The sequence below is a fragment of the Acanthochromis polyacanthus genome, chromosome 7 (genome assembly GCF_021347895.1).
Source record: "Acanthochromis polyacanthus isolate Apoly-LR-REF ecotype Palm Island chromosome 7, KAUST_Apoly_ChrSc, whole genome shotgun sequence".
NCBI lineage: Eukaryota > Metazoa > Chordata > Actinopteri > Pomacentridae > Acanthochromis > Acanthochromis polyacanthus.
In genome coordinates, this window is record NC_067119.1 from 13,437,076 (window position 1) to 13,450,558 (window position 13,483).

General features: G+C 40.1%; 1 protein-coding gene across 1 annotated transcript in view; it reads right to left on the bottom strand.

Annotated features, from left to right (window-relative positions):
* The window catches only part of gpat2 (glycerol-3-phosphate acyltransferase 2, mitochondrial), a 44,791-nt gene that overhangs the window by 15,445 nt on the left and 15,863 nt on the right, over positions 1–13,483 (bottom strand). The window contains 6 exon segments of the mRNA XM_051951121.1: positions 3,017–3,120; positions 3,216–3,376; positions 3,641–3,711; positions 3,824–3,954; positions 8,416–8,498; positions 9,220–9,318. Of these exon segments, the coding sequence (XP_051807081.1) occupies positions 3,017–3,120; positions 3,216–3,376; positions 3,641–3,711; positions 3,824–3,954; positions 8,416–8,498; positions 9,220–9,318 (649 nt within the window).

The following is a 13,483-nucleotide window of genomic DNA, read 5'->3' on the forward strand; positions in this document are numbered from 1 at the left end:
CACTTCAAGTAAGCGCCCATGTAGGACTATTCTCCACAGAGGCTTTCAGCAGTACAAAGCCCATGCCCACCAGCTCCACTTCCTATACAACCAAAGCAAGTCATGCAGGATGAATGAATCATGCAAGACAAGCAGCTTCCTGTACTTCAAAAACACACTATTTTTACCTCCACCAACAATACTGAAATGGGGCTACAGTATCTATGGCTTCACGCCAGTCTGCCTGTCAGCAGGAGTTGATATACCTCTGGTGAGGATTTGGAATCTAGGCTTTCTGCCATTAGACGATTACCATACATTCTCATGTATTATGCAATTCTCTCAACTCTGTTGCCAAGGAAGAACAACGGCATTGGAGAATTCTGCAAACTCAAACTACTGGATGTTAGATGCTAATATTTTTTACATTATTGCTATATTTGGACAATAAAAAACACATGAAGATTGGAGTAAAATCATGACATATAATCAAACATTAATATTAATTGCAAGTCTTGGACAAAAGCAAAACTTCTCACTTGCTGCACACTCATCCTCAATCCTAACATCCTTACTTTTCATCTGGGTTACATCTTCATGTGTTTGCAACTCCTCTCTTTTATGGCAATGAATGGACCAATGGAAATAAACTGTGAGGAGCTCAATCATCCTGTTAATTGTAGGGATACTGGGCCAATATGCCAAATCCTGATTATGATGGACGTTGACAGAAACGGCATCAATGTGTTTCTCTTTTAATAAAAGCACATGCAAGATAAAACAATAACCAAATTTAAGTTTGCAGGTCTGTATTTGAATGTACAGATTTTTAAACTAAGATGCAACTTTAATTGATACTTGATACTTTTGCACATCTTAAAAGTAACAATAAGTTGGAAGCTTCATGCTGTAACTGCTGAATTTCACTACATATGAAGTGATGACATACTCAACATAAGCCGTTTTATTTTACATTATCAAGCCATTCATTCTTGTCATCATGCTCTTCCATCACTAATTTCCCCATCATTTCAGACCAGGCCACCCCTGTCTACCTGCTTTCCTGCTAATAATACTTCTGACCTGGAATTCTGACCTCCCTGCTCGGTGCCGTCCACATCCCTCTTTGGTCCCTTCTGTACATGTTCCCTGTTCACCACTCATACCTTGCCAGATTGTAATTCAGTCACTTTAATCACAGAAAATATTTAATTTCCATCAGCACTAAGTTATATTCAGTGCTACAGCTCTGGTGTGGGAGATCCCTGCATACCCACATGTATACATGGAAATTCTAAGAGCAGCAGCAAAACCTTACAGCATTCTGTTGTGCTTGCTTGTTGCTCTGCCTGTTTTTTTCTGAAAGCACCTGTTTTTTTTTTGTTTTTTTTTGACTGCTGTCGCTCTCTTTGTTTGACTGCCTGGTTTACACCTTGAAAGGCTGAGCCTTTTGTCAGTAAAGCTTGTTATGCCCTCTCTTCAGAGTGTTTCGTGTTATGCTTTTGAGTCCTCTAAACCTAAACCTTGTCACTTTAGTGCTTTCCTTTTATGACTTCATAATGATGAAAACACGGCGTAGTTCAGCTGTTTGTGTATTGCTCAGGGATATCCAGTGGGAATCCTGTTAAATGTCCACAAGGACGCCTGGTTTTAGTTTGTTGAGCTTTGTATGTTCAGGAATTGAAATCAAGAGGTCAATAACAAGAAATACCAGAGTAAAAAATAGCACACAGACCAATCAGACATCACTGACAGGTGAAATGAACACTGATTATCTTGTTACAGCAATGTTCTGCTGTGAAACCTTGGGTGCTGGCCTTCATATGGGTGTTACTTTGACACAAACCATCCACATAAGCATTTTGCACAGAACAAGCACATCCTTCCAAGGCAGTGGCACTTCCCAACTACAGAAGCCTCCCCCAGCAGGACAGTGCTCCCTGCCTCATTGCAAAACCCACTGTGGAACAGCTTTAGGTACAAGAAAAAGAGTGAAAGGTGTTGACTCAGCTTCCAAACTCCACAGATCCCAATCTGAGTGCAAATACACAAGATTTGCCAGCGTAAGCCAGATGATCAGAGGCCCAAACCGCAATCCACAAGACCCAAGACATCTGATGCCAATGTCCCTGTGACAGAGAGGCATCCCAATAGATCTGGTGTTTATGTCCTAAAGAGTCAGAACTGTGGCTGCCATGTTAAGGACAAGGCTGATCAATGTATATATATAAAAACACAAGACAATTTATTTGTACAAAGCAGTTTTCTGTCAAACACACAGACAGACTATTAGCTTTTAAATATAGTGGAGCTAAGGTAAGTGGTGTACAGTTGTGTAGGCTGTGAACAGAACAACGGCTTTTCGGTATTTATTTGTGTTCTTAGTAAGGCTTTCGGTATGAGTTCTGTAAAACCATCAAGTACTCAAACAAATCCCTAAATATCTATAATGCAGCATGTTATTGGCTAGATTTTCAAAGGTCAGAGCAGCAATAACAAGGATTTATACTACTGTGAACTGCATGCATTTTGGAGTTCTCAACAAGCTTTGTAATAAAAGAGGTCTGGAGTTGGTGAAAAGAAGACTGTAACCTGGATAAGATCTAGTCTGGGGAAAATCTTTCAGTTTCAGCATTGGCTCCTCATATCATTCTACTGCCTCATTTGTATGTTTCACTGACTTATTACAGGTAGCAATAAACAAGCGGTACCATAAAAAACAGCTTCTGAACTTCAGTGTCACTGCCGACCCGTCTGTATGTTACTTGTTTATTTTTAAAAGTAAAAAAAAAAAAAATCTCTTTTGCATGTACCCTGACGCCGTTCAAAACTTCCCAAAAAATCATGAATATTAAGTTCTCATAATTTTAAATGTCATATTTCAAAATTATTTTCCACATTGACATGCCAACAGTCGGAGCCACTGCCAAGGCCTCCCACGAAAAATAAGGTGCCTAGAGAACACAAGGCCCCGAGATGATATTTAAGTGAAAAGTTCTGTTAGCTACACAGGATACATGCATTCACAGTCACCCACCTCCAACAGCTTCCACTACAAAGGTGTGTCTGACAGCCTGGGCCTGGACGAAGAGGTGAAGTGTGGCAGCAAAGGAAGGACGGGGCACGATGAGAGGGTCTTCCCTACAAGAAGAGAGACATGGAAGACAGGATCTTAATGGAGATGGAGAGAAAAGAAAAATGTATTTTTGATGAGCAACAATTTTGCTGCTCATCACCTGGACGGTGCTGCAGCTATGATGAGGTGGGGGCCCAGCAGAGAGAGGGAATAGTGGACAACGTTGGCTAAAGTTCCTCCAAAGCCGACGTCTCTGTTCCTCAACAAGATTTCGTCGATGAGCCAGTCCACATCACGACACAGGCCAGATACGCTCACGCCCTGCGGAGGAGAAGGAGAAGTTTAATTTCAAAATCAGACGTGAGCATTAACCATCTGGTGACATTAGTAAGAGACTGGTGGGTATGACTCAGAAAATCATTCTCACTCTACTACACCAGCTCGAAAACCAATTCTGTTTATGAGTGACTTGGAGTAACGATGGATGCTTGGAGGGACAAATTGTAACACTGACAGCACCGAGGGGAAATTACCCTGGCAGCCACACCAGCACAGGGATGATGCATACGGGGATGGTGCATGTACCTTGCGGTGTCTGTACAGCAGAAGGCTGGACACAACACTGGTGGCCATCACAGCCATGCAGGAAGTTGCAGCTACAAAGAGACACACACACTGAGATAATGCGGCACAATTTGCATACAATTAAAACAGCAGCTTACAAAGACTCATTTATTATTCAGTAGGGGTGCATAATCATGGATTTACAGAAGATGAGGTGATGGATGATGGCCACGCTGAGGTTCCTGTCTGGATGACCCGGCTCTTCAAGTTCAGATGCATAATGAGAAGAAGGCAGGAGCCATGACATCCTCCTTTTCCCAAACACGCTTTCAGTTCTTCACAGAAAAAGTGAGAGGAGAAGGACATCAGGATTAATTTACAGCATTTTCATTTTCAGATTCAGAATCAGTTATAATGGCAAGTACGTACACAATATACATATTGGTTTGGACTGTTCATGTCACCCTAGGGATATGGAAGAGAATTTTCAAGTATTTCAGGTACTTTACACTTTTTTAAGTTCTTAAACTTCAAACTTCTGAATTCCAAAAACCTGTCAGTGGTTTTGAAAGGCATATGTAGCGGACTGAGCAGCAGAACACTCCAGCAATACACAAAGAATCCAAAGGCCCTTTCCCACAGCTGTAAATTTGGTAAGACACCACTTCAAAAGATAGTGAACCCAAAACTCACATCCAAATAGAACATCTGCAGAGCAGATGTTTACTTCAAAATGATCAAAGTGCCAATTGTAAGAATAACTACACCTTATTCACTGTGGCTTTTGGACCTTTCTCTCTCCCTAACACCCAGAACTTTCTCTACAACAATGAATGGAACAGCTTGAAACCCTCATAATAAAGAAAATCAGCATTTTTCCCAACATCTGGATTCAACCTGACACCAGGGTTGATCAGGACCAGCATCAAAGAAGAACACATCATATCTCAAGTGTTTGTGGAAGATGTACACATAGAATACACAAACACCCCCTTCTCTCTGCCACTGCAAAAAAAAGACACAGACTCTTAATCCAAATTTTAAAAAATGAAATAATAAAGTTTTCTTTTTTTGCTAATGAATATATATTTTTGTGTTCTCAGTTATTTAGAAGTTTACTTCATACGTGATAAACATATTACGATTGGTACTGTTTTAATCACATATTTCGTGGAATTTCAGATCTGTGATCATCATAGATATTTAATAATTGGATGCATACATTTAAGAAATGAACTAAAAATAAATTCTAAAGGCATCTGGCCTCTGATCTCCGGGACAGTGAAGTTTGACACCACTCCTTGAGAGGAACACATCCATGACTGGTTAGATGCTGATTTAAATTTGGCTTCAAAACTTTCAGTTTTAAAGAAAGTCACTGGAATGCAACGGGCTCTTTCATGATGACTTAAACTATGAATGGCTTATAACTTAAAACAAAGGCTTAGAATTGGGTTCTTTTATGATGGCTTAAAGAAAAATATGACATAACTGTGAACTAGGGTTTGCTACTTCAGTGTTTTTTCACGCTTTTTCATACAATTGCTAAGGTTTCTTTTCTACAATTTAAGATAGATTTTGTTTTCCTATGTTTTGTTGGACTTCTTCAGTTAACTAACAATGAAACGGGGGAATATTTTCTTTATAACTATGAGCTTTGACTCTTAGTGTTTTTACTTCGGCACACTTTTGCAACGCCAACATAATTCTAAATTCATCACCTTTCTACCGACTGCTTCCAGTGATGATCACAGTTACTTTGTTTACCTGCATTTATTTTTTTATTCATTTAATGTCTCTTCTTGTTATGTCATTGCTGTTTATCCTTAGTATTTGCTAATAAATGTTTGTGTATAATTATCATGTGTTTCTTTGTTTGGGAACTGGAGATCAATGAAATCAGAGTTTATGACTTGGTTGAGACTGATCAATACAAGTAGATGTGATACATTTGATGATCATTCAACCTGAAATATTCTTTATAAAGGTCTCCCAGATGGCCTGAATTAAATGTCTGAGTGGTGTCCCTGCTGATAAATGAGTGCAATGTTACACTCAATTACGCGGTGTGGCCACATTAGCCTACACATTTTTGATACATATAATTACATTTACAGGCTATTTTCGCAACAGCATGTTAGCTTCTTTCATGCTAAATTTTCAACTTAAAAGAAATCACATGCTACACAGAGTCTAGTCTGGACCAAAAGGTATGCTTAAAAACACAATATTACTCCTCCGTGCAACCAACAATTGAGTGAACCACAGACTGTGTTTACACAAAGCTGATGGCAGAAATTATGGACACAAACTAGAAATAATTAATAATAATAAATAGTAAAATATTGATACTATGTAGAGTTGCTGTTTTTTCTCCAACAGTAGCAACACCTGTTGGCACTTGGAATAATGTTGCACATGTTGATTCCATTTCTTCAAAATAAGCAAACTAACTAACCAAAGAAATTCAGCTTTGTTTTCTTTTTTTTAATAATTTATGGCATTATAACCATCATAAAGCACAAAACAGATTTTTTAGATTTTTGTATTTCCAGCCAAGGTTGTGGTGCTTCCAAAGAGGTGAGGGATTTTATATTGAGGTGAAATTTTATCTCTGATAACAGCTACAGCCCTGTTCATTTGCTTTACACTGCATTAGAGCTGCACACAGCAAATTTGCCCAAATAACAAAACAGAGGGGCAGCTTTGATTGTGAGGCAGCCACAGGAAATGGAATTTTTACTGCTCTGAGCGTAAACTGTGACTGTCTAATAAAAACACAAAGTTAAAATGTTAATGATAATTTCTAGCATGTGTTACATCAGATTTAAATATTACAGGGAGTAATTTAACATGAAGGAGCTGCTGCATGAAGACGTACAGTAACCAACTTGGTCATGGTGGAATATAATGCGCGTTTACAGCGTAAACGGATGCATCCGTTGCTCCTCTGTTGTATTTTTGACAAAGCAGCTTTTCAACGAGTGTTTGGTAAACCACACTTGCTGTTACCACGGTAACCACAGCTGTCATCAACCAGGACCGAGATCTCAAGGATTACAGGGATTAAATTTGAAGAATAAAGCAACTGGTGAAAAGATCCACTGTTGGCCTTAAGCCATTAGAATGTGTTGCAGCATCTTGCATACATTGTCAAGAGACTTTGCACAACAAATCACGGCAATTGGTTTAAGTATTCTTTGCCCCAACTGGAACGATGTTAAATTCTGAATTTTTCAGTAATGAACAGTTTGCTGAAGAAACAAAAAACATTTTAAGTAAAAAAAAAAAGTTTTCTGTAACAGCTGCTGTATTTCTTTCTCTTTTTTAAAAATTTTTTATTTTTGCCTTTTTTTATTGATAGGAGTAGTTAGAGAGATGGTGGACAGGAAAGGAGGGGAGAAGAGTTGGGGGAAGACATGCAGCAACGGGCCATGAGCGGGAATCAAACCCGGGCCGCTGTGTCAAGGACCAGCCCCTGTACACGGTCACCCGCTTAACCCGTTGAGCTATACAGGCGCCCCAGCTGCTGTATTTGAGTATAAAAGAACACTTGGATGCAACAGCAGGGGCATCACTCAAACACTGAAGTGTGTGATGGATTTTTTAGCTGTATATCTGAGGCTACTCTGCCGTGATATGAGTATTATTTATGCATTTTAACTCTGAGTGAATCAGAGACATTTAGAGTCTGATTTTGTTAGTACACAAGACTTACAGACAACAACACTGCTTAATTCAACCAACAGTAAATAAACCAAGCGTGGGCGCCTTTCAGCCACAACATTAAAACCACCTAAATGTGTAGTGAATGACACTGACCATCTCGCTACAATGCAATGCTCTCCTGGGAAACCTTGGGTACAGGAACCCATGTGGATGTTACTTTGACATGTACCACCCACCTAAACACTGCTGCAGACCAAGATTGCACCTACATGGCAACGGCAGGACAATGTGCGCTGTCTGACTGCAAAAACTGCTCAGAAAACACTCGAGGAGCACGACAAACAGTCCAAGGTGTTGCGCCAGCTTCCACAACTCCAAAATCCAGACGGCACAGGAGACCCCCCAGAGATCCCATGTCCAGATTTGTTTGGGCGACACTTTCACAATATCAGGCAGCTGGTTTTAATGTTGTGGCTGGCAGTGTCTGTGTGTGTGTGAGGACTTTTTCATTTTCATTAGAGCAGCCCACACATTCCCTGTGTACTTTACAAAGCTCGGCTGCCAGGGACAAACAGAAGGAGAAAGCACAGCAGAGACACACTGTAAGCACTGGAGCGTGTTTGTAATGTAGACATGCACGGAGAACTCAAAACGCTCATGCTGATAACAATCCAATCTAACAACCCCTCTTTACCCCTCGTCATCTATCACTTCCCATCTCTTTCACTCGGGCTGTTGTTTTTCCAGCATCCCTCCCTCTCTCTCTCTCTCTCTCAGAAGAATTAAGCATATGAAGGCAGAAGCCACTTTGCTCGTCGGAAGCCAAGCAGAGATTGAGCGAGGATGTTATTTTCTTTCCGTTATCTTTTTCACTGGCAGACTGTGTAATGTTGATGGTAATTGGACCGAGTCTAAGAGGATGAAAACTCTCATCAGAGCTTGCATCACAACTGTGCCAGATTTAAGGTTTAAAGCAAAGTATTCTAAAAGTTGAGGAGAAGGAAACTTTTCAATTGCACAGATGTTTGGTAATTCAAAATTTACATCTGAATTCCATTGTGGTTTGTTCACATACAGTACTAACACCCGGTCATGCATGCAGGTAGATACTCAGGTGGTCTGATTACCTGTTCTTGAGGATTACAGGAAGCAACAGGTCCTGAAGAGGGAGCCATTCGTCTACTCTCCACCTCCTGGACTCGCACATCTCCTACACACACACAGACACACACACAAGGAGGATCAATTACACACACATGCGCCATCAAAGAACTCAAACAGCTGGAAATCAGTATCTTTCAATCATTTAATGTCGATGTTCTAGTTAAATGAGTTCATAAAATTACACAAAGCGTTTGTTATTAACTATCAGTTTCTGCTACAGCTCATTTCTCTATCATCAACAGCAATTTAGAAGTTTCCAGTTTATTAGATACACCTAGCTGAAACCAATGCAGACTGATGTGGCATTTTTTTTTTTTTTTTTTACAATTGATCCTACTTTCAGAAGAGCTTGTAATCATTACTGGAGATTGTAATTTGTGATGTGCTCATTTGTGTTGCATATATTGACAATAACAAGTCTTGAGTGAGGATGAACTTAAAACAACATAACCACTTCAACACTCATTTGTAGCAGAAAATTAAGTTAATCTACCTCCTAATGTCAGCGTGATATATAACAAAGCCTATTGTTTGCTAGCACCCCACAAGGCAATGAGGTATTATTCTTTAACGTAAAAACAGTCTTTGTTGTCAGTGATTTTCCCCTCTCTTTCCTTCCATCTCTTGAATTGCTCACAGTTTGTGTTCCGACTAAGACCTGTGATGAGGTGTCACAAAGAATGCTGTTCCATTTTCAGTGTCACAAACCAAAAAGTCTGGGAACCGGTGTGAATAACAAACAGGTCTTTGTGAATGTGTCTTTTTACCTTAAGAGAAAAGGGCAGGACAAAGTGGATCCTCACACATTCTTTTGGTTTCCGCCAGAGAAAAGACATCATCCACTGCAACACGGATCTCAAGCCAACCTGTGAGATTTGTAAAACAGACACAGACACACACAGACACACACATTCATAGAAGTGTTACAGGCTGCGAGTTAGCCATTATATCATAATGAGGTCTTTGCCTTTAGGATGGACATTCCAACAGCAATACCACTAATGAGCAGGATCTATGACGGGCACTAAGATAAACAGCCAGTCTCACAGTGTGAACGAGCACTACAACTGTGTGTGCAGCACTGTATGTGCTCTCAATGACAGAACAAAATAATGGGGCGAGGACCTGATTATCACAATTAACCGACAGCAACACCCACTCTCCAGTATCGCGTCAAAGTGCAGACAACAGAGGGCAAGATTAATGGAGACTAATAGACATTGCTGTGGCCTGGGGGAAAAAAACATGAAATGCAGACCTCAGTTAATCAACCGACGCTGGGCAGTGAGAAATTAGAGCAAAGCTGTGAAAGGCTCTCAAAGCAGGATCATCACTGGCAATTCTGTTTTTCCTCCACACCACGCCTTTGACACTGTGAGTTTCCCCTCAAGAGAAAAACTGAAAACTGCAACCACCACTGACACTGTGAGCCTCTGCTGTGTTGGAAATATTGATAGGGCAGCATGAAATTAGCTAATATTAATGGAGTCAGTATTCTTCTGTTTGGTGGATGACCAGTTGTAAAACTACAGTTCATTTTGGACGTTACCAGAAAGAGTAATGCTGCTTTGGATTCAGTGATGCTGTCAACTTGTTTTTTTGGCCTACGTTTGGTTACATTTTAGAAAACTGGCACCATTAAAAGTATGCTAATTATCTATTGGCAGGTCCTGTTTGCAAATTATCCATGGCGGCACAGACAGCTATCACTGGATACAATGACTGGATTAGTTAGACACTGAAGAAAGCTTAAAAATATGGCGATTTCCAGGCAAATTCTGGAGTCATAAGGAACATATTTTTCTATGATTTGTGAGCAGATTTATCAGTGTTTATAGGTGACAGACAAAAGAGATAATCGGGAAGTGTCAGACACACTGAATCCACAAATGTGTGTGAATCATATCTTTGTGTTCAGTTCTTACTCAAATTATAACTGTGTGTGTATTATAGCTCCTATGTGGTAAAGCAAATAATAATAAAAAACATTATTAGTTTGAGGATTTGCTAAGATATGAAGATGTTTACTTCCAACACACAAACAGATAGCAGAAAGCTTTAAAAGTCAGTAAGAATGTCACTGAGCTGCCAAGTTTCAGCTAAAGAATCAACAATTCAACTGATCACTGCCTGATGCATTCAGGTGAGCCGTTCAGAATGAGCAGCTGCCTGTCAGTCCACCAGATTTATTTACTTGCTCCTTCTAATTCTAAAATGTCTCAGCCAAGAGCAACAGCCGTCCTCAGTGTTCAGTGTTAGTCTCTGGGCTAACATGGCTATTGTTACCATTAGATTTGATCATATGCCTACAGCTCAGAGATGGTCAAAATGGATTATTTAAAACCAAGTAAACACGAACTAGGCAGGTTACTGTGACACCTGCTGTGCTTCAGTGTCATCTGAACTTTGCAGGTTTTTACATTTGTTGACTTTTTTCTGTTCTCTCTTTAATAGAGACAAATTTCCAATAAAGCTTTGTGCATTTATATGTTTTTCTGTTTCTCTTGTCATACATAGAACGAGCATGAAACAGTGCTCGAATTCCAGCCCATTAAGACCACATGTTAACAAGCAGTCATTTCAGAGCCATTTCCAAGCTGTTGATCTGCACTGCTACAATACTGACTTTAAAATTGCAATGTTGTCAAATAAATTCATCATACACGAGATAAAAACAACAGCTCTGTTGAGTTCTGTGATATTTCCATGTCAAATGATAACTCAGAGATCATTACAATGTACTGGTCTTGATGCCTGAGTCAGCTTGCGTGCCGCTGACCGTTTTGCCCCACATTATCACTGACAGACACAGAGATAGTTTTCTTCCTGAAGAGGGTATGAAAATAAATCCACTGACACTGAAGCAGCTTGTTGATACCAGGGCTAAACCAGGAGTTACACAAACATTGTTAAATGGACCTACTTTGCAGTTGTAGTGAGATCCAGGTTTAAGTGACCAAAACATTCCACAGCCGATCCCCTCCTCAGATAACAACAAACTCTCTCCTCTCAGAAAGCTTAAACAAACAAGACTAAGAGCCCAAAGTGCTTTTTTATGACCAGAGAGAGACCTGTATCATCCCAGATGCGATTCAGAGACATCTGTACCATTCGCCAGGACACCCTAGATTCATGTTTATGATGACCTCTGACTTTTAAAGAAAACCTCTTTTCTTTCCAAAGAAGAGACACACGTGTTCCCATCAGAGATTTCTCCTATTGTTTCCTCTTCTACAGAGAGACTCCAGAGTCCCTGCAGAGAACTGTTGACACCTTTAAATTTAATTACCATTCAAATGTTTGTGGTCCACACCAACAGAACTGCTTTGATGAACTAAGTGTCCTCACAGCTGGACCTCTGCTGCTCTCCCGGTCTGCCATCAGATAAGCAGGATCATAAATATTCTAATGACCTGCTTCTCACCTCTGAAAGGCTAGCAGAGACTTTCTCCTTTGTTCAGCCACAGAACTTCTAAAACTCATATTCAGAAATGTATTTTTGTTATTCTGTGTTTACAAAAGACACAGTGAGATGTCAACATGCATTTTGAACCAACTCCCGTTTTTCTAGCTGGTTTAGATCAAAAGTTATCAAACCTATTGTGTTGCTCATGAACAGTACATTTTGCTTCCACAGCTCAACATTGCCCCCTATTGACGTCGGAATGCCATGACATTATCGAGGTTTCAATGTATTAATCATAAAACTTGTCGTTATTCAGGTTGAAAGCCGTTGGAAACTGTTTTATTCTGCCTTGTATGAACGTATGTTACCATGTCTTCCCTGTGATACATATAATAACCATTAGAATGCACACGAACATATAAAATAGAAACGAGAACTCACATATTTTTAGACTAGCTTGTATAATCAGTTTATTTTATCTTTGATTGTTTAACATATATTGTAAGGACCATGGAGGAGTAAACAGATCGTTCTTTTTGCGCGTTTTAATATTTTTAATCATTATTTGATCCGGTTTCATCTCTCCCCTCTGAGCCCAAGGAGGTTCCTCCTTCAGATTCAAAGGAATGCGCGCCTCAGCCGACACTTCCACGCCCCTTCTCAGAGAAAATCCTTAAAACCAGCCATCTTACGCTTCTACGCTCTCTTTCTTCCTAACTAGCTTCCAGAAACTACGTAGAGCGAGTTTTTGTTTTCTTGGCGCCTTCTTTCTTCTTTTCTTTATTCTAAGTCTATACCAGCATCAGAGCAGGCCTCTCATAGCTGCGATTTCTTAATCATTTTTCCTTTTAATCAAAGAATAGATATCTACGCTCACTACTTAAGCAAATCAAGTCCATTTTTATTCGACGACAATTATTTTCAATTAAGAACTAATTCGATCCGTTTCACGGCTCCGACAGTTTTTTAGAGGCTTCTTTACCTATCTGCTCTACAGTCAAAATTACCGGCAGAGATAGACAAGAGCCTGCGGTTCTGTTTTGTTTATCAAGCTATTTTTCGGTCAAGTCAACCCCAGAGAAAGACGAACGATTCCTGCGTGCTCTCCACCATCTGCTGAGATCCACCCAGTTGGCCCGAACCGAACCAGAGGCGCTCAAAAGCATCAGCAGGCAGGACGCTAAGACGTTGCCATAGCGACAGACTTCATGACTCGGGGATCCGCCAAGGATTGAAGTTCCGTTCAAGACGCAATGTGGTCCCAGCCGCAACGAGACTGAGCAGCCGTTCTCCGACAAAGTAAGCCAGCAAACGCATGGGTGTGATCTGAATTATTGGGTTGACGTCTCAAAATAGCTTGAAATCTTCCTTAAATAGCTTCCAAAGTCCTCTTTTAATAACTCCGTTTAGTCACTTACCAGTCGTTCATTTTCCAAACTATTAATCATCTCGTCATACCGTCAGCGGTCTGATTACTCAGTCCATAATCCTAGTTAGAAATGCAAATCTGAATAATTAACACACACACACACACACACACTCACACACACCCACACACACACATACACACACATCTATAATCACCTACACCCACACACACACACCTATTATACTTATTACTGTAT